This window comes from Schistocerca americana, chromosome 2 (genome assembly GCF_021461395.2).
Source record: "Schistocerca americana isolate TAMUIC-IGC-003095 chromosome 2, iqSchAmer2.1, whole genome shotgun sequence".
Lineage (NCBI taxonomy): Eukaryota > Metazoa > Arthropoda > Insecta > Orthoptera > Acrididae > Schistocerca > Schistocerca americana.
The window spans coordinates 790,821,501-790,844,830 of record NC_060120.1 but is presented as its reverse complement, the minus strand read 5'-3'; the positions used below and the strand labels follow the sequence as shown (position 1 = coordinate 790,844,830).

Here is a 23,330-nt window from a genome sequence, read left to right as displayed (position 1 = left end):
ATTTCAGAATGTTCTCCATACTGTCTTTCTGAATACACGGTGAAGCCAATCACGTACTGTAATAACAGAGAGTGTTGAGCTTCAGAATTACTGGCTACAGTGTACAAAGTTCCAAGGTAAACGACCCAATTAAGGCAAATATTATTCCAGCCAGAAAAGCTTTATTAGAAGTTTATTAGAGAAAGTTTATTAGAGAATCGCATAAAAATTTGAAATGATTTCATCAAGAACTTTGTTATTTTTGTTAGTAAACTTCCCCATTTATATGTTGTTTGTTGCTGTGGTCTTCAGTCCTGAGACTGGTTTGATGCATCTCTCCATGCTACTCTATCCTGTGCAAGCTTCTTCATCTCCCAGTACCTACTGCAGCCTACATCCTTCTGAAACTGCTTAGTGTAGTCATCTCTTGGTCTCCCTCTATGATTTTTACCCTCCACGCTGCCCTCCAGTACTAAATTGGTGATCCCTTGATGCCTCAGAGCATGTCCTACCAAGGGGTCCCTTCTTGTAGTCAAGTTGTGCCACAAACTCCTCTTCACCCCAATTCTATTCAATACCTCCTCATTAGTTTTGTGATCTACCCATCTAATCTTCAGTATTCTTTTGTAGCACCACATTTTGAAAGCTTTTATTCTCTACTTGTCTAAACTATTTATCGTCCATGTTTCATTTTCATACATGGCGACACTCCATACAAATACTTTCAGAAACGACTTCCTGACCCTTAAATCAATACTCGATGTTAACAAATTTATATAGTGCATTTATATTTATATAGTGCGTATATACTTATATACCACATACATTCGAAAAATGTGTAGCCCATGTCCGTCCCAGGTTTTATTAGATTATCATGTAAAAATTTGAATTTAACTGATCACAAACTTTTCAAGATTTTTGGTAACAATGTTAAACTATGACTTATTTTCATATAGAAGTTTGGGCGAATATATTAAAAAACATGCAGCCTATGTCTGTCCGAAAATTTATTAGCATATCATGTAAAAATCTGAGGTAAATCAGCCAAGAACTTTCTGACTTTTTAGTAAAAACCTTTTCCTTATATATATGCGCTGAGTGTATCTGAAATGAACTTAGAAAATTCGAAAACTAGTAGAGTGGGTCATAAACAAGCATATCTAACATAGAAACCCATGTCCCCATTCCTCAGCGTACGGCACTAGGCGCTGTTTAACAGTGTCGCATACTACGAAGAGGGTAGGCACACAGCATGCTATCCGAGCCATCATGGTACCAGATCTGCAGGGCAAAGTTTTCAATGTATTTGTGACATCGAGGTAAATGAGATGTCGGGGTGAAGTTTTACAATCTTTATTTGAAAACAGTTACAAAAATAGCTTGAAGTTATGTCGTCCTGCTCGAATTCATGCTGTGCAATCATGCTGGAGTGACTGTGAAACTCTTTCAAATGTTCCTGGCAAAGTGTAATTGCACTGCCATAATGTATACTACTGGCTCTCCATCAGTATCCAGATTTCAGGTGGCCCCAGAAGAAAAAAATCAAAGGGGGTCAAGTCAGGGGAATACGCAGGCCATGCCACCAGCCCACTGTGCCCTATCCAATGCTCACCAAAAGTTTCATTCAAATGCATTTGCAATGCATGCCTAAAGTTCACAGGTACACATCATGTTACCACATACACTGTCACATGTTGAGTGGAACATGTTCCAACAACTCTGGCAGAGTTTCTTGCAAAAAGATTAAGTGTCTGTGTTAAGTCACTGGGACAACATGTATGGACCAATCAGATTATCACCTACCAAGCTGGCTCATATGTTGACATCAAAGCACTCTTGGTGGCCATGAATAAAGGCAGCAAGCAAATCTCCCCATGCCCACACATGGTGACTGTCTGTTGAACATACCCTCTTGTGTAAAGGATGCATCATCTGTAAAAAGTACATGGTTTGGAAAGTCCTGTCGAATGGCACACCTTTATAAAAACCACTTCCAGAATTCAATTTGATGTGGAAAATAGTCTGGATTAAAGGCCTGAATGTTCCAAGAGCGGTAGGTTTGTAAATCATCTTCATGCCAAACAAGCCAAACTGTGGAATGGCTTAAACCAATTTCTTGTGACCTTGTTGAGGGTGTGCTTTCCAGCCTGCTAATGCCTCCTCTTCAAGCCCTGGTGTACGCACTGTGCATTGACAACTGCCGCTGTCAGGCCTTCGCAACTGTAACACAAATGTATATATAGTGGTTTGAAGTAGGCTTTAAATGAACACATGCCATTATGAGAATGTGCCAGTGATTCCGACTCTCATAGGGACCTGTGGATGCCAGTAAATGTGCATGGATCTGACACTCCACAATTCGGAAACTGCCAAATCTACAAATGTTGGACAGCGTGAGCACTTCCATCCACCATCCCATAAGCACAGTGCATGTTGCCCTTTCCTCCCAAGAATAGCGTTCCATTTTCTGTCTGCTCCACATAGTAACAAACACAAGAGTGTCCCTGTTTTATGACAAACTGAAGCAGGGCGAACCAGACTCCACAGTGTGCACACATGCTGCCATCTATGCAGCACTTATCAAACAGGCATTTGCACAGCCAAAAGCAATGTGTTCATGTGCCAGTAACAGGTGGCGGAAAGCCTGTAGTCTTGTCCTGCCTGGAATATCCACAACTATGTTGGCTAAAGCAATTGCAAATAAAGATCATAAAACTACAACCCAGGATCTCTTTTACCATGATGTTACAATACAAGGCAATCATGGTCCTGCAGAACTGCTACCAGGAGGGTTGATTGGCATGCTGTGTGCCAACCATCTTGGCACCGCACGACGCTGTTCAACGACACCTAGTGCCATACGCTAAGGGGTGTGGGCATGGGTTGTTATATGAAACACAAGCCCTCTAATTTTCTACATTCATTTCACTGTGTGTGTGTGTGTGTGTGTGTGTGTGTGTGTGTGTGTGTGTGTGTGTGTGCACACGCACACACGCTCGGAGAACCAACAGATTTTGAGTGAAATGTGCTAACAATAGAACTTTTGCAGCGGTTGAAGTAATGTAAAACAAATGTTGTACTCACAATTTTAAAATGCTCAGAAAAGCGTTAAAATAATGTTTTAAGAAGTCAAGTTTCGAAAATACACTGTGGAAGGTCACAGTGAAATCCCCCCCCCCCCCCCCCCAAAAAAAAAAATCATACACTGTGATTTACACACACACACACACACACACACACACACACACACACATTATATATAAACACAGCTGATGTGACTTACCGAACGAAAGTCCTGGCAGGTCGATAGACACACAAACAAACACATACATACACACGAAATTCAAGCTTTTGCAACAAACTGTTGCCTCATCAGGAAAGAGGGAAGGAGAGGGAAAGACGAAAGGATGTGGGTTTTAAGGGAGAGGGTAAGGAGTCATTCCAATCCCGGGAGCGGAAAGACTTACCTTAGGGGGAAAAAAGGACAGGTATACACTCGCGCGCGCGCGCACGCACGCACGCACGCACACACACACACACACACACACACACACACACACACACACACACATATCAATCCGCACATACACAGACACAAGCAGACATTGTGTCTGTTTGTGTTTGTGTATGTGCGGATGGATGTGTGTGTGTGTGCGCGCGAGTGTATACCTGTCCTTTTTCCCCCTAAGGTAAGTCTTTCCGCTCCCGGGATTGGAATGACTCCTTACCCTCTCCCTTAAAACCCACATCCTTTCGTCTTTCCCTCTCCTTCCCCCTTTCCTGATGAGGCAACAGTTTGTTGCGAAAGCTTGAATTTCATGTGTATGTTTGTGTGTCTATCGACCTGTCAGCACTTTCGTTCGGTAAGTCACATCATCTGTGTTTTTAGATATATTTTTCCCACGTGGAATGTTTCCCTATACATATATATATATATATATATATATATATATATATATATATATATATATATATATGTGCTAACAATAGAACTTTTGCAGCGGTTGAAATAATGTAAAACAAATGTTGTACTCACAATTTTAAAATGCTCAGAAAAGCATTAAAATAATGTTTTAAGAAGTCTAGTTTCGAAAATACACTGTGGAAGGTCACAGTGAAACCCCCCCCCCCCCCCAAAAAAAGAACTTTTTGATATATTAGTGGCTCAGTAGTGAAGAAATAGAACGTGATCAAATTTGGCAGTACACATCATACAAAATAAAGGCCTGTAAATGCCCAAATATTCTGCAACAAAAATCAGCAGTAGCGAATTTATACAAACAACTTACAATCTAGCCTCTCGACCCGCTGATACGAACAAAGAGCTACTTCCTCATTCAGAGTTCCAGAGTCACTATACCATCCCAAATTAATGTTGGAGAAACTAGCAAGCTCTTTAGAGTCACGAGATGAGCTTCGCTGATGCTTTTTACGGCGGAAAAAACTCCGCCGAGCAGATGTTGTACCACGTCTGGCATCACCCTCCAAGTCACCAACACTGCGTCGAAGAAGTAATTCTTCATCTACTCTGTAAAGACAAAAACAAATACTGAATAGTGTTTTAAACAATGGTGATGTGACTATTCAAAAGACAAATCTTTCTTAGTTATCAAAGTAAACCACAGGTGGATAGATGATTAGGACTATGTTGTAATGACACAACTACAACAGAGTTAACAGTACATGTTGACACACTGAGATGTCGTTAATTTCTATCACATGACCACAGGCTAGGCTTACAACACTGTCAAATCAATGTTTTGTTTTAATAGTGTCCTGTCATTGAATCCCTCATCAAAGAAGAAAAACCTGTTGCTGCTCAAATTCATCTAAGACTTTTGCATGAATATGGAGACGTGTACACAGATGACAGCAGTGTTAGAAAAAGGATGAAAAACTTCAAAGATGACAACACCAGCACTCTGATTCATAACAAGCAAAGAGCTGACAAGTTACCTGGGGAAGACATATATGTCACTGTGTTCAAAATCACATCAAAACTTGCAACAGAACACAGTGCGATGTTAGACATTAGTCGCAGCTTGGGTTATCCCATAGTTCGATTCCATTGGGGTCCAACATTTTTTTTTTTTTTTTTTTTTTTTTTTTTTTTGTGTGAATATCAAAGAGCTCCCCCATCATGAACAATGGACCTTGCCGTGCCACAGCAATACAGATGGCCATACCGTAGGTACAACCACAACGGAGGGGTATCTGTTGAGAGGTCAGACAAACATGTGGTTCCTGAAGAGGGGCAGCAGCCTTTTCAGTAGTTGCACGGGCAACAGTCTGGATGATTGACTGATCTGGCCTTGTAACACTAACCAAAACGGCCTTGCTGTGCTGGTACTGCGAACAGTCGAAAGCAAGGGGAAACTACAGCAGTAATTTTTCCCGAGGGCATTCAGCTTTACTGTATGGTTAAATTATGATGGCGTCCTCTTGGGTAAACATTCTGGAGGTAAAATAGTCCCCCAAATCGGATCTCTGGGCGGGGACTCCTCAAGAGGGTGTCATTATCAGGAGAAAGAAAACTGGCATTCTACAGATCGGAGCGTGGAATGTTAGATCCCTTAATCAGGCAGGTACGTTAGAAAATTTAAAACGGCAAATGGATAGGTTAAAGCTACATATAGTGGGAATTAGTGAAGTTCGGTGGCAGGAGGAACAAGACTTTTGGTCAGGTGAATACAGGGTTATAAATACAAAATCAAATAGGGGTAATGCAGGAGTAGGTTTAATAATGAATAAAACAAATAGGAATGCGGGTAAGTTACTACAAACAGCATAGTGAACGCATTATTGTGGCCAAGATAGACACGAAGCTCATGCCTACTACAGTAGTACAAGTTTATACGCCAACTAGCTCTGCAGATGAAGAAATTGATGAAATGTATGATGAGATTAAAAGAAACTATTCAGGTGGTGAAGGGAGACGAAAATTTAATAGTCATGGGTGACTGGAATTCGAGAGTAGGAAAAGGGAGAGAAGGAAACGTAGTAGGTGAATATGGATTGGGGGTAAGAAATGAAAGAGGAAGCCGTCTGGTAGAATTTTGCACAGAGCATAACTTAACCATAGCTAACACTTGGTTCGAGAATCATAAAAGAAGGTTGTATACATGGAAGAACCCTGGAGATACTAGAAGATATCAGATAGATTATATAATGGTAAGACAGAGATTTAGGAACCAGGTTTTAAATTGTAAGACATTTCCAGGGGCAGATGTGGACTCTGACCACAAGCTATTGGTTACGAACTGCAGATTAAAACTGAAGAAACTGCAAAAAGGTGGGAATTTAAGGAGATGGGATCTGGATAAACTGAAAGAATCAGACGTTGTAGAGAGCTTCAGGGAGAACATTAGGGAATGACTGACAAGAATGGGGGAAAGAAATACAGTAGAAGAAGAATGGGTAGCTCTGAGGGATGAAGTAGTGAAGGCAGCAGACGATCAAGTAGGTAAAAAGACGGGAGCTACTAGAAATCCTTTGGTAACAGAAGAAATATTGAATTTAATTGATGAAAGGTGAAAATATAAAAATGCAGTAAATGTAGCAGGCAAAAAGGAATACAAACGTCTCAAAAATGAGATCGACAGGAAGTGCAAAATGGCTAAGCAGGGATGGCTAGAGGACAAATGTAAGGATGTAGAGGCATATCTCACTAGGGGCAAGATAGATACTGCCTACAGGAAAATTAAAGAGACCTTTGGATAAAAGAGAGCCACTTGTATGAATATCAAGAGCTCAGATGGAAACCCAGTTCTAAGCAAAGAAGGGAAAGCAGAAAGGTGGAAGGAGTATATAGAGGGTCTATACAAGGGCGATGTACTTGAGGACAATATTATGGAAATGGAAGAGGATGTAGATGAAGATGAAATGGGAGATACGATACTGCGTGAAGAGTTTGACAGAGCACTGAAAGACCTGAGTTGAAATAAGGCCCCGGGAGTAGACAACATTCCATTAGAACTACTGATAGCCTTGGGAGAGCCAGCCCTGACAAAACTCTACCATCTGGTGAGCAAGATGTATGAGACAGGCGAAATACCCTCAGACTTCAAAAAGTATATAATAATTCCAATCCCAAAGAAAGCAGGTGCTGACAGATGTATAAATTACCGAACTATCAGTTTAATAAGCCACAGCTGCAAAATACTAACACAAATTCTTTACAGACGAATGGAAAAACTGGTAGAAGCCAACCTCCGGGGACGATCAGTTTGGATTCCGTAGAAATATTGGAACATTTTTCAGAAAAAATTAACTGTAAACACTGGATTATACATGCCTGATTTTACTGTATTTTTACAGCACTGGAAATAACAGATTATTCACTTAAGATTTGGGTGCATTTTTTAACATCTGAGGAATACATTTATTAAACCACATATTACTACCACAAATTGAAACCACAGTCTTATTTACACATTTTACTCCATTCTGGTCTGCTGTGCATTATTACAGGACTTAAAACACAATTTTCTTGACAAAAATTGTTTGCTTTACAGTGTCAACAAAGATCCTATCGTTCAATTAAAATTAATTGATAGGTGACATCTGTCACTTGCAGCTACAGTGTTACTCGCTGCTGGCTACCACTCATTTATAGGTGACATACAAACACAGCTAATCTCTTCACAAATGTTTTTAATGTGTAACGTGCAGCAATGCTAGAAGTGGCCATCACAAGATATGATGGAAATGCAAGGTACTCTGTTGACAGCTGATTTTAAGTGACTGAACTGCGGCAGATGATGCGTTTTGTAGCCCTGAAACTCGTGTCCCAACCAGGATGTAATGATGTACAGTGTATCTGAGGAAACAGTGATCAACAATCTGTGGTGGAACTCAAATCATGATTGCTTTCTTCAGGCATTCAAGGCTAGCCTCTATGAGCAAACTCACAACGTAATAATTTCATAATATTAGTGTGTGCATAACGATCTTACGCAGCAAAATTTAAATTTCAGTGGTAAAAGCAAACTGTAATTTTGCACTGTCACTGGTTACCTGAAACTATCCTCACACTGATTACATGAGAGGCCATGTTACCAACCAATGAGCAGTTTTGCTGGCACTTGGTTGCAGATTATAGGCGACACAAGCAGAGTCCAAACGAAAAAAAGAGTGACAGAAAAAAAGAGCAAATAAAAAAGTCAATACAATGAGGAAAATGATGTGGCAATGTACCAGAAAGAAGAAAGAAATACATTCACATCAAATACCTGAATATAAATCATAATCAAAGTCTTTAGATTAGATTCAGAAAATAATAAATTTCTCTGCATTTGATAAGATTTGAACCTACGACCTTCCACACATCAGGTTTATACACTAACCACTAAGCTATATAATTACAGTTCAAAAAGTAGTTGTATTTAGGAGTCTTATGACCCAGTCACAATGATTAACTGCAGCCTTAAAAAAAAATGGTTTCGTGCAATGTTATATGAAGCCTATCTGATGTAAGCCAATCTCTCTGATTATAATAATTGCATAGGTGTGGCTGAATCTCATCTTGCGCAGAAGAATCCAGTTGTGTTTGGTTACTGCTGTGTAAGAAACATGAGAAAGCTGAACAAGGTACTGACAGTGAAACGAGTAATTGTTGTGGCAGTCTGGCAACTGCAAACGGTTCGCTTGCTCTGATGGGAGGAAGGCAGCTCCAATGTGTGAATTGTTAACTATCAAGTAATTTTAACTGGACTATACACAAATCGTGTTGACACACCCTCTCTCCACACAACGCAAGACACTATGCAAAACAGTCAGACAACCATAATACTCACAAGGGCTGACAACCACTAATATGACCAATGTTAGTGATAGTCTAGCTCACTTAGTATTGGCTGTTGATATACTTTCCGGGATGTGAGGTCGTGGTCCAAGAACTTTCTGCTCCTTACGTTTCGTCCAGGACTGCGCTGGACTTCCTCAGAGGCGCTGCTCCACTGAGTCTTGCCGACTGACTGGTCGGGTGTCTGAGAGCGACTTATATATTGTGAGAAAGGGAGGCGTGGTTCAGGTGACACGTGATGAGCAGTGATAATCCATAGCAAAGATAAGGTTGACTATCGATTACCACCTTGTCAAAGATAAAAATTGTTAGCAATTTTGTAGAGCCACTGTCCATATATCGCTAAGTTTCATAGCCTCCTCTTTCCTATTAAAATTATCATGATGTTTATAAATTTCGATAGCTTCTCTATATAGCCATGGATAGTAATCTAACGTTGTAGATAAAACTTCGGTATCCGAAAACTTCAATTGGTGGTTGCCTGGTTGAAGAGCATGTTCCGCTACAGCTGACTTTTCTATTTTTCCAAGTCGACAAAGACTTTTATGCTCTTTCAGTCGCGTGTTTACGCTTCTTTTGGTAGTACCAATGTAAACAGGTACATGGAATTTTATACACACCACATGTCGACGGGGGAGGGCGTTTATCCTTCACAGATCGTAGTACTTGACTTATTTTCTTTGTTGGTTTAAAGATCGGTTTTATGTCATGTTTTCGTAAAATCTTACCGATCCGATCTGTTACTTTTTTAATAAAAGGGAGAACTACTGTATTTTTCTGTCATTGTGGTTAATTCTTATCTTTTGGGTTTCTGTTCCTTGGACGTAAAATTCTATTTATCTCTTTTCTTGAATAGCCGTTTTTTTCAAAAGCCTGCTTCAGATGTTTCACTTCAGCATCCAAATGTTCAGGTGTACATATCCGTTCCACTCGATCAACAAGACTTTTTATGACACCTCTTTTTTGTTGAGGATGATGATTAGCAGCGCCTCTGAGGAAGTCCAGCGCAGTCCTGGACGAAACGTAAGGAGCAGAAAAGTTCTTGGACCACGACCTCACATCCCGGAAAGTATATCAACAGCCATGTCACCCGGTCGTGAAAGCCTTCATTCTACAATCACTTAGTATTGTTTTTGACATTCCAGTCACTAATATGAAATTTAGCTATAGCGCCCCTATAAAATATGTTTGTCTACCACATTTCAAAGCATTTAAGTGACATTTTCAGTCATGCTTTAACGTTTAAGCTATCCAAACACACCAGTGTGGTCATTCTCTTCCAGTGTATGTCACAGCATTAAGTTTCCATTTCCACCACTAAGTACAACACACATACAGCTTAACCAAGCAGTTTGTTGTGATGTTTTACTGTGTATCACAAAGATCTATGAAGCTGGTACAAAACTGTGTTCTACACAGAAATACACAATAAGTTCATACCATAATGCATTTTACTTGTTAACATGAACAGTAATAATTTACATTCAATTTCAAGGCAGTCTGTACAAGTCAGCATTTGCAATGGTTGACAATGGCCAATACTGTTTATTGGTAATTCAAGAATGGAACAGGAGAGAAAATCATTAATTACTGAACAAAGTACTCCTTACAACACACTGTATAGTAGCTTGCAGGATACATGTTTAGATGTCAGAGTAGCTACAGGGGAAAAACCTAGACCAGTGGTTGCTTTACTCTCCTCACTTACTGAAAACTAAATTAAGAACAACTGGGTCACTTATTGGATTCACTATATTCATGGCTGTAGTAGGTCGTGTCTCAAAACTTTATTTCAGATTTATGATGGAGAGACTTTGTACTCACAAAAGGCAAGCTGAATCACGTTTAGGACTTGTGACGGGGATTGTCAATTAGGCTACTTGAGTACCATTCAATTTTTCAGTGTCACACGCTTGCCTCAAATTTTCTGTGAATAGTATAGTTTGCTACAGTAGCATAACATCCTGTCTGCCTATCAACTGTTTCACATGTTGTGCTATTTATAAGTTGCTGGAGAACAGAGTATTATCCAGAGAAATAGGTGCAAACAAATGTTACAATGAGGATCCGAGTCCATCCAAACAGATGCTCAAGTGTCTTAATTGGCAAAGGTGACCACTTGTGACAAAATGGGAGATAATGGTTATGAAACCCATGTCTGGGACTTATTTTCAATGGACACATTGTAATCATCATACTACACAATCAGCATCAACAAACTGCTCCCTTCAGTTTCAATAGTCAGGTAATTTTGGTATGGTGTGACTTTGTAGACTTTCCCGGCGTAATAAGTCTTGAAAGTCTCTTTGGGTTTGCTGCCGGATCCTAAAATCAACTCGATTCGATATTTTGGTGATCCAACTGATCGCCATCTTCAGGAGAATGCTGCTTCTGCTGATGAATCCCACTGAGTACTGATGCCAGGCTGCAAATCAACTGTACCATACACGGTACATGCGCCGCCCATCATGGTTGCTGCCCTCCAAGACTGCCCTTAGTAGAACACTGGCGGCAACAATATATCGCACTCGGGGATGATTTTTGAACACTCGGATTAGTCGCACCAAAGAACTTTCTGTTTTGATGTGGGATAGCACAGGATTCCACGTCCTGCTAAGTGTTGGCAACTGTCACAGTTTCATCAAATTTCATACCGTGTCCCTCATTTAAGCAGTGTTCTGCTACTGCTGGTTTTTCCAGCTGTTGTAACCTCGTATGACGGCAATGTTCCACATACTTGTCATGAACTGTACGAATCGAATGGCCATTATAAGCCTTCCCACACTGACACAGAATTTTGTATACACTGGGTTTCCTAAGCCCAAAATCAAGAAGATGGACTCTTTTAATGTTAAAATTCCTTAAAATTCTTCCAACCTTAAACGATATGCCCCCAGCATACGGAATAAAGGCCACTGATCTATGTTCCTCTTCATGCACCTCCAGAGATGGTCCAAAATCCATAGCCCGGCAAATCTGCTTCTCAGAGTATCCATTTTCCTTAAAAACAGCCATCAAATGCACAAGTTCTTCGGTTAAGCTGTCCGTGTCGAAAATGGCATATGCTCTGCATACCAAAGTCCTAAGGACACCACAGCATTGGTGTGGAGGATGACAACTCTTAGAATCCAGATACCAATATGTGTGAGTGAGTTTTCAGTCAACACTATGTCCCAAAGTACCATCTGGCTTTTTATAAACCATGACGTCTAAAAATGGAAGCATCCCATCACTTTCAACCTCCATGGTAAATTCAATCTGGGGATGAAGACAGTTGAAGTGGTCCACAAATCTATAAGGGTTGGAACTTTAATAGTGGAAACTATTTATTCACAGCTCATACAAAATAGATACACGTTTCAAAGTCTTACTTACCTTCGAAGTAGTCACCAGCATTGTGTATACCTGTTGCCAGCGATGTGGAAGTCATAGGATACTCTTAGCTGTGCCAGTTGTGTTGACAAATGGTTCAAATGGCTCTGAGCACTATGGGACTCAACTGCTGTGGTTATCAGTCCCCTAGAACTTAGAACTACTTAAACCTAACTAACCTAAGGACATCACACACATCCATGCCCGAGGCAGGATTCGAACCTGCGACCGTAGCATTGTGTTGACAGTTCGAATGGCACGGTCTATTGCCTGACAAATCTGTAGCAGTTCTGAAGCGAAAGATGTGAAGTGTTTCCTTCAGTTTAGAAATCGAGCTGAACTCACGAGGGCTTAAGTCAGGGGAGTGCAGTAGGTGGTATAGCACTTAGCAGCCCCATCAGTCAAACAAATCAGTAACAGCTTGCACTGTACGTACTTGAGCATTGTCCTGCAAAATGATGGTCAGGTCCTGCAGAAAGTGACATACTTCTGTCTCTAAGCTGGTCGTAGGTTGTGATCCAAATATGAACAGCATAGAGACAGCAGTGATGACACTTCCTGCAAGACCAGACCATCATTTTGCAGGACAATGCTCAAGCACATACAGTGCAAGCCGTTACTGATTTGTTTGACTGTTGGGGCTGCTAAGTGCTATACAAACTACTGCACTCCCCTGAATTAAGCCCTTGTAAGTTCAACTTGATTTCTAAACTGAAGGAAACCCTTCACAGCATTCGCTTCAGGACTGCTACAAATTTATTGGGCAATAGACTGTGCCTCTCAAACTGTCAACACAACTGGCATAGCTAAGAGTAGCCTACGACTTCCACATCGCTGGCAACAGGTTATACACAATGCTGGTGACTACTTTGAAGGTCAGTAAAACTTTGAAACACATATCTTTTTTGTACGCGCTGTAAATAAATAGTTACCACTATTAAAGTTCCAACCCTCGTATTAAGGTCATCATGTCCATGTGACCAGACGAAAAAGGTATCATCCACATATATCCAGAAGCAAGTTGGTTGCAAAGCCAAAGTCCTCGAAGTCCTCCATAAATATATTGGCGACTGTGTGACAAAGGACTACCCATAGCCACTCTGTCATTCTGTTCAAAAATGTTGCTGTTAAATAAAAAATACATGGATGTCAGCACATGACGACAAAGCTTCACCAACTTTTCATCCAGTTTTTCACTAATCAAAGTAAGAGACTCGAGACTCTTCCAGAGGGACTCTTGTAAACAGAGATACCACATCAAAACTCACTAATACATCTTAAGGACTCAGCCTTAAAGATTTCAATTGTCAAACAAAATCCACCGAATTGGAGATCTGGTGTTTACACTTGCCAACATATGGACTGAGAACAGATTATAAATACTTCACCAGGTTATAAGTGGGTGCACCCAAATTACTAATAATAGGGTGTAGAGGAACCCCTCCCTTATGCAACTTAGGCAGACCATACAACCTAGGCGGAACGGCAGCACCATGATGAAGTTTCTTCAGACAACGAACTCTTTATCAACAGCGAAAGTGTCTTGCACTTAATCTTTTCTGTGGGGTCACTAGAAAGTCTTCTATATGCCGGGTCGTTGAGTATTAAATCTATTTTTAGGACGTAATCATCCCATGTCATTACAACGTCAGCTGGTCAAACTACTACTTCATCATCATTTCTAGGGGCATGAATGGCTGCTCTCTCTGGGGAAGAGATGTTACCCAGCAGTGGCCGAGCCCGACCTAATGTGTGGGACACTTCTTGCCATATTTCGTCCGCTCGGTCCTCAGGAAGGCAGTGTGCTGCTTGTTCTACAGAGCATTTAAACTCTGTGATAGGGAAAAATTTAAACCTTTCTCCAACACCGCCACTGTGGGCCTATCCAAATCCTTGTTAGAAAGATTAGCCACAGCGCGTTGACATTTATTCCCTTCTGATGCTGTAGAACATGATAGAAGCCGTTCACATTTGGAGGACTGTCTGGAAACGGCGCTCCTACGTGCCCAATCCAATAGTGCCCATGTGGAATCATCAACACACTGCCAAACATCACTTGAAAACTGCAATGACAAATTCAAATGTAAGTAAAATAAATCTTTGGAAACAATATCCAGCTATCTACGCGTAAAACTAATGTGTTCTCTTATAAGTGCTTTGCTTGCACGCTCCTTAATCCTATTAGCTCCCTTACTACTAATAAAACGAACAAATCTGGCAAAGTTCTTCATCACGGCATCCCACCAAGAAGGCCACTGTACAGCTTTCCTTTTTTTGTCCGAAGTTTATCTAACTTCTACACAAGTTTCACTATCTCCTCACCCTAGAGGTACTTGCGACTTAAATGATACACATTACATCGGGCTCGACCACTGCGGCATAACATCTCTTCCGCAGAGACAGCAGTCATTCGTGCCCTTTGGAATGATGATGATGTAGTAGACTACTGGCCATTAAAATTGCTACACCAAGAAGAAATGCAGATGATAAACGGGTATTAATTGGACAAATATATTATACTAGAACTGACATGTGATTACATTTTCATGCAATTGCGCGTGTACAGGTACAGCTGCCCATGCAGCTTCAACACAATACCACAGTTCATCAAGAATAGTGATTGGAGTATTGTGACGAGCCAGTTGCTCCGCCACGAACTGACCAGACGTTTTCAATTGGTGAGAGATCTAGAGAATGTGCTGGCCAGGGCAGCAGTCGAACATTATCTGTACCCAGAAAGGCCCGTGCAGGACCTGCAACATGCGGTCATGCACTATTCTGCTGAAATGTAGGGTTTCACAGGGATCGAATGAAGGATAGAGCCACAGGTCGTAACACATCTGAAATGTAACGTCCACTATTCAAAGTGCCATCAATGCGAACAAGAGGTGACCGACACATGTAACCAATGGCACCCCATACCATCACATGGGGTGATACGCCAGTATGTCGATGACGAATACACGCTTCCAATGTCCATTCACCGTGATGTCGTCAAATACGGATGCGACCATCATGATGCTGTAAACAGAACCTGGATTCATCGGAAAAAGTGACTTTTGCCATTCGTGCATCCAGGTTCGTCGTTGAGTACACCATTGCAGGTGCTCCTGCCTGTGATGCAGCGTCAAGGGTAACCACAGCCATGGTCTCCGAGTTGATAGTCCATGCTGCTTCAAACGTCGTCGCAATGTTTGTGCAGATGGTTGTTGTCTTGCAAACATCCCCATCTGTTGACTCAGGGATCGAGACGTGGCTGCACAATCTGTTACAGCCATGCGGATAAGATGCCTGTCATCTCGACTGCTAGTGATACGAGGCTGTTGGGATCCATAATGCCATTCTGTATTACCCTCCTGAACCCATTGATTCCATATTCTGCTAAAAGTCATTGGATCTCAACCAACACGAGCAGCAATGTCCCGATACAATAAACCCCAATTGCGATAGGCTACAATCTGACCTTTATCAAAGTCGGAAACGTGATGGTACGCATTTCTCCTCCTTACACAAGGCATCACAACAACGTTTCACCAGGCAACGTATGAGAAATCGGTTGGAAACTTTCCTCATTTCAGCATGTTGTAGGTGTCACCACTGGCGCCAACCTTGTGTGAATGCTCTAAAAAGCTTCTCATTTGCATATCACAGCATCTTCTTCCTGTCGGTTAAATTTTGCGTCTGTAGCATGTCATCTTTGTGATGTAGCAATTTTAATGGCCAGTAGTGTAGTTTTACCAGCTGACAAGAGGAATGCCACATTGTAATGACGCAGGATGATTACATCCTAAAAATGAATTTACTACTCAACGGTCCGGCAAACAGAAGACTTTCTAGTGATCCCACAGAAAGGATTAAGTGCAAGACACTTTCATTGTTGATCAAGAGTTTGTTGTCCACAGATTTACATAAGAAACTACATCATGGAGCTGCCGTTCCGCCTAGGTTGTATGGTCTACCTAAGTTACATAAGGAAGGGGTTACTCTACACCCTTTTGTTAGTAATTTGGGTGCACCCACTTATAACCTGGTGAAGTATTTATCATCTGTTCTCAGTCCATATGTTGGTAAGTGTGAACACCATATCTCCAATTCGGTGGATTTTATTCAACAATTGAAATCTTTGAGGCTGAGAACTTCAAATCTATTGGCGAGTTTTGATGTGGTATCTCTGTTTACACGAGTCCCTCTGGAAGAGTTCCTTACTTTGATTAGTGAAAAACTGATAAAGAGTTGGTGAAGCTTTGTCATTAAGTGCTAACATCCACATATTTTTTATTTAATGTCGACATTTTCGAACTCAATGACGAAGTGGCTATGGGTAGTCCTTTATCAGCCATGGTCACCAATTTATTTATGGAGGACTTTGAGGATATGGCACTGAGGACTTCGGCTTTGCAACCAACATGCTTCTGGAGATATGTCGATGTTACCTTTTTTTGCCTGATCACATGGATGTGATGTCTTAATAGATTTTTGGACCACTTCAACTGTCTTCATCCCCACATTAAAGTTACCATGGAGGTTGAAAGTGATGGGATGCTTCCATTTTTAGAGGTTATGGATTATAAAAAAACCACATGGTACTTTGGGACATAGTGTTCACCGAAAGTCGACGCACACAGATCGTCGATTTGCAGCCTGGAGTCAGTTCTCAGTGGAACTCATCAGCAGAAGCAACATTCACCTGAAGATGGTGACCAGTTGGACTGCCAAAATATTGAATCGAGTTGATTTTAGGATCAGGCAGCAAACCTGAAGAGATTTTCAAAAAATTTAGGTATGTTTTTATCTGACATGGAGATGAACATATGTAACAGCTCATTTTCTTGATAAGGAAGAGCGTATGTTCACAAATCAGCTCGAATTTGGAAAGCACCACCCATGCAAAACTCAGATTGCCCTTTTGCCACATAGTATCCTGCAAACCCCGTGGATGAAGGTAACAAGCTGATGACATATTCCTAGATTTCCGGAAAACATTTCCCCCCCACTGGGAACTGTTAACAGAAGTCCAAACTCACAGATTAGATTCCAAGATAAGCATGTGGCTCAAAGACTTCTTATGTAGTATAACCCAGCAGATTGTCTTCAAAGGTGAGTGTCCATCAGAGGCAAGGGTATCATCAGGAGTGTATGATAGGACTGCACTTACTCTCTATGTACACAAACAATCTGATGGACAAAGTGATCAGCAAGCAGCAGCTATTATGGAAGATGGATATCATCAATAAAGAAGACTTTGTCTAGAACAGTAGTACGATCCATTCTTCCATGATCTCCACCTGATTGGAGTGATGTAAGACATCCAAGCGATTCAGAGAAATGCTGCTAGATTTATTACTGGTAGGTTCAATTTACACACAAGTATTACGAAGATGCTTCATGAACTCAAATGGGAATCCCTGGAGGAAAGATGATGTTCTTTAAGTGAAACGCTATCGATAAAATTTAAAGAACCAACAGTTGAAGCTGACTATAGAATGATTCTACTGCCATGAACATACATTTCATGTAGAGGCCACGAAGATAAGAGAAATTAGGGCTTGCACAGGGACATGTGGGCAGTCACTTTTCCCTCGTTCTATTTGTGAATGGAACAGGAAAGGGAACAAGCAGTAGCAGCACAAGGTGCCGTGCACCATAATGCGGCTTACATATGTAGCTGTAGATGCAGATGTCTTAAGTGGAACTGTTTTACCAAATAAATCAGTAAAACGCAATCATCCTTACGTAAGGACAAAATCTAAGAGAATATTTCTAGCACCTTTGGAGGTCATAAACTAAATCTTTTCATGCATTAATAAAATTATTTCTGTTTCTGGCAAAACACTGCATGTTTCATATGTGCGTCACAAGGTAACATACTGAGAGAGGTATGAGGAAACAGCAGATACAGTTGTAGAATCCATTGACTGTATATACAGCTCCAGCTGTCTGGTGCATCAAGGACCACAACAAATTAATAATTTTATTGTAGTTCTACCTTTGTAAGATTTTGCATTCAGTACCCAGTTACTCAGCTGGATAAATGTGCCGTCATCTGTATGATGAACTCACAGACCAAAAGTCCAAGATGCTGCTTAGTACAGTATATTTTGAAAATATTTTGCAAACCAATCAGGAAGCATGGGAGAGAGACCATGTGACTACCTCCTGTGACCGTCTGCCAGAATATTCTTCTGAGTCTTACTGTCTCCTGTTCTAGATCTACAGCCATATGCTTCTGTCTGTCTCTCTTGTGTTGCAGCTCCTCTTCAGGGCACATAGATTACACCAGCTGCCCTACCTTTACTGTAATTTGTGTCGTCTCTGCCTCAGTCTCTTTCTATTATTCCACAGTTTCCCTTAAATGTCGCTGTTCTTTGTGACATCTTTTGACTTCCGGCCACCCACCAGGTTGCCCATGCAAATGGCGTTGGGATGTTCTTTCCGGACGATTTCCGGACGATCCTTTGTAACACATATTTGCAATAATGACCACACACTTTCTCAGATTTTATGACTTTCAATCAGCCTGAGAATCCAGTTCTCCCACTCTCCCACATCCCACATGATCCAACCTGTACACTGACATCACCTGTGATGTCATTTGACATGCCTCTTGTGTTCACAAGCAATATTAAATGCTTTTTCTGAAAACTACTAGGAACAAATAGTTTGGAAGCCCAATCATGACGAAAACACAAGATGGTTATTTAAACTTCTGCTACTTGTGAGATCCCACATGAAAAACAAGTGATCATATGAAAATAAAACTTGTGGAAACATGTTTAAGTTCCTGCAGGTGAGAAATAATGAATAAACCATTGAAAGAAACACATTTCATTTACCACATGTGAGGGTAAAATTTGTTAATTGCATACCATGTTTATGTTTAGGGTACAAATGTTGTCAATGTGATTGAGAATCTGTATCCACAACATTCTGGGACTGTAGTAGAGATGGACCATGGAACATTCGATTATAGTGACACAGCTCACACTGCTTGAAAATTGCACATTCCTTCCAGCATTCTCAGCCATGGCAACAGTAACTTCTTCAACAATTTGTGGCACAATCTGCCAACAGACTCACCCAATAGCAATTCCCAAATCACAAAGTAATTCAAACTTCCGAGTCATGTTCTTCAACGCTGGTACAGAAAGAGGACCTCTCCGTATTCCTTTAATGTGTCGATACTCACAAAGAGCAGCAGCCCATGTTGACTGTCTGCAGCTGTAATTTACTATGAGATTGTGTTTTAACCCTAAGTCACTACATCAGTATCATGCCTAACAGTAAGTCATGACACTAACAACGCAAATCTTACAATGCGCAGTCTGAACATCATTTCTATAAAGTTTGGAACACATAGGGGTAAATATTTTTTCCACCCACAACGGCTCAAGTAGTGAAAGTTTAATTATAACCACCCTGTATAATAGGTCTAATGGTAACAAATATATCTGAGCTCCCTGAGGATATCCACATTGAAAATGATGTCACTGACCAAGATACAGCCCTACCAACAATGATTACGAAAGTACAAAGGAAATTAGAAATGTTTGTAACAATGAAAATATAATCTGTCATCAATTCAAAAGTTGGTTTGAACACCATCATGTTTTACTAGGCATGGTCCTGTTGAAAGTGCCATACACCCATCTTCAAACTGACTACACATACGGCTATAGGGGTACCGACAGATTAATAACGACTCCAAACCAGGTGCAACCCAGCATTTCCCAACAAACATTTTCTCATTTTCTGTGGTGAAAGAAGTGATTAAAAAAAAAAAAATTCTACAAATGACTGGGGCTCAAACTTCTGGATCCATAGTCTGAGATTGTACCACTGAGTCACGCAGAAGCACAATGTTCAGGAGACTAGATGAAGAGGCAGTAATATTATGACAGCTCTTCAGTGCACTTCGATTTTAGCAGTCCGAATCCACTCAATAAGCAACTATTTTTTCACTATGGCTGTCTAGTAATTCATTGAGGTCATTTCCTCATGCAAATCTGTCTACGTACTTCCACCCAAACGTCTTAGTTCTGCCATGCAACCATACACCCATCTACTACAGTCACTGGCTAATGGGACCAAGACAATGGCCTTGCTCCTACCAATTCTTCCATCGGCCTAACTTCACTCTCAGTTCTCTTCTTCTTTTCAAGGTAACAATGCCAGAGTTTGGTTAGTGACTTTATTCTGTGTGTCGGCACTCATGTTGGACAGTGTATAGATTGAGTGTTCCCCCCACCCCCTCCCCGAACAAATTGCTATTTTTATTGCACTTCTTGGTGCCACTCTTTCCTTTCTTATTCACCATATCAACAAGTGACATTAATATTGTGCCTCGTGGTTTCAGGAACCAGTAAAAGCTATTAATTCTTGAGATTATTTCAGAGCTGCTTGTGGCAGTTCAGTCAATTCAACAATTCTGTTTTTGCCTTAAGTGTTTTGTGAAGGTTATTCATTGTGCCATTGCCTACCATGCCTATTCCCATGTGCTCAATTTTATCTAATTTTTTGTGGATTGTTTAATTAGGTACCAATGATCCTACATTGGTAACCCAATGATAAACTCAGGTGATTCACACTTGACATGTTGCTAACTGCCACCTTGTCTCATTAGGTGCAAATCACAGACTCCTGCTCACATGCACACCCCACAAGCTACTTCTATTTCTTTGCTATGAACACAACCGCACTGAGGCTATTATGTTGTGTTTCACGTGACAAACTATACTGGCGGTACAGATAATATTTCGCAGCAATCTATATTTCGTGCTTTGCATCACACGCCATTTCACTCTCATGTGTTTCGTGTATTCACCCGCCAAAATTATCACTGATCTGACCATGCACCTTGTGGAGCTGGAATGCTAAAAAGCTGACTACACTGGAGACCCAGTCCCCTGCACCAGAAGCCACACTGGCGCCCCCACTGGCCCCCATTTATTCTTCTCCTTCTTCTTCTGCTGCTGCTGCTGCTGTTGCTGCTGCTGCCATTCCACCCAGTGACAATGTGCCAATATTTAAGACACCACCTATTTCAGCCACTCCATGCCACTATGCAACTGTAGCACAGCTCACCTGCCACTTTTCAACCCCTTACCCCTGGGCCTGCACCTGCAGTTTTTCTCAGTGGATGCTATCTCCACCAGTTGCAGCATCAACGTGGTGATCAGCCAGTTCAAGTCAGCATACACGATGGAGATGCCCGACATCATCTTGTTGTCCCCCCAGCCACCGACCACTACAAGACTTTGAGACATCAGATTGCACATCAGTCTCTCTCAAATATAGCACTGCCAACTGGCTGTCACACTGACAGCCACCCCACTCGTCATGGACTGCTACCCTCCTTGCCGGCCTGCAGCATGCTCTCCAGCTGTAGGGGGTACATGACATCTTCACGCACCTCAGCATAAAAATGGCAGTGCCACAGGCTGTTGTTGACACCCTCAACGCCGACCGCCACCAAGAGTACAACCCCAGCTGCTGGCACAATGACAGCTATCGCTGCTATAGCTCCAGCCACCCTGCTGGTGCCTCGCACAGCATGGCTAGTACCACGAGAGCTTTGTCCCAGATACTTCAACCTGGGAGTGCTGCTCTTGGGCCACAACCACCAACAACTGCCAGGATTGGGCACCTGGCTGCTGCTCACTTCTTTGGTCTGTGATGCCTGCTCTGTCACACCTTTCCTGGTCGGCAATGGCAGCGAATTGTCTATTTTGCCATAATGGCTCATATGGGACATTGGTGTCACCACATCAACCCTCCTGACTGTGGCAAACACCTCTACCATCATCACTTATAGCATACATCATCGCATCCTCAATTTCGACCTCCAGTGGGACCACTCCTCGGCCTTCAAGCCCCTGATGTCATCAAACCCATTATTGGAGTAGACTTTATCAGGCACTACCACCTGCTGGCACCTAATTCACAGTGATACCAGGAGATCAACTAACTGCTCCACCCAGTTCACTGTCTTCTTCAATGTGAAGCAGGTGGCATACTCCAGCCCATACGCTGACCTCCTGACATAGCTTCCTGCTCTCACATGCCCATCCAGTGCACCTCGGTAAGTTTGTCATATGACTGTCCATTGCACTGATGCCACGACTGGACCACCAGTCTTCTGCCAGCCTTGGGCCCCTCTCATTGGGCAAACTCAAGATTGATTATGTAGAGTCTGACAAACTGATCGCCACAAGTGTTGTGTCCTTCAAAGAGCCCGTGAGTGTCTGCCCTTCACCTTGTCAAGGAGAAAGATGTCTCATGGTGATTATCAGATGTTAAATGTCTGTTCTATTCCTGAATGGTGCTCAGTTCCACTCCTACACAGCTACGACAACGCACTGGCTGGTGCTACAAACTTCACCACGATAAGCTGTGCCAAGGCTTTCATCCAGAGTCCTGTTGCACCTAAGGACATCCAGAAGACCACCATCACCACACCATTTAGCTTGCACAAGAACGCCTTTATGACATCCGACCTCCCAAATGTGGTACTATTTCCTGGACAATATCTTGTGAGGCTTTTCCTAGTGCTTCACCTACTTGGACGACATCCTCGTTTCCTCTGTGACGCACGAGGACCACAGTGAGCATCACTGCATAATCTTTGAATGCCCCCAGGAAACCATCTTCATTGAAAACACTGCAAAATGCATCTTTGGTGTCAGCAAGATGGCCATCGATGCCATCCTGCAGCTGCTCGCTTTTTTTCACGGAATCTCTCTGTAACTCAATGGTCCTTGAGTGCATCTCATTGCCATCTATGAGGCAATCAAATACTTTCAGCCATCACTGGAGGTCTGTCACTTCACAATCTTCACCAATCAGGAGCCTATAAAGCTTGCTCTCTCAAAAGACATTGATCAGTGCTTCCCACGTCAATTCTGACAAGTCGTTCAACCCCAAGATCATGAAAGACACAGGTCACATTGTGGAAATTGCCAACATTGTCACCAAACGCCTCAATCATACCTGCCCCATCACTTCATTCCGGACTACAAGGCACTCAGCGCCACCCAGGAACATGACCCAAAACTTGCCCACCTCTGCCTGGACACCGCTTGCAGACCCCATCTTCAATGTATGTTCTTTCCTCGGCTCAGACAGCAGTATCTGGCGCGATGTTTGTTGGTCCTTGGCTCAGGTGGCAATATCCTATTAA

General features: G+C 41.8%; 1 protein-coding gene across 1 annotated transcript in view; it reads right to left on the bottom strand.

The window, feature by feature from the left end:
- Nucleotides 1-23,330, bottom strand: part of LOC124595256 (disks large homolog 5) — a 172,063-nt gene that overhangs the window by 20,169 nt on the left and 128,564 nt on the right. Inside the window, exon 24 of the mRNA XM_047133923.1 lies at nt 4,269-4,507. Coding sequence (XP_046989879.1) covers nt 4,269-4,507 — 239 coding nt within the window. The remainder of the gene's footprint in view (nt 1-4,268; nt 4,508-23,330) is intronic.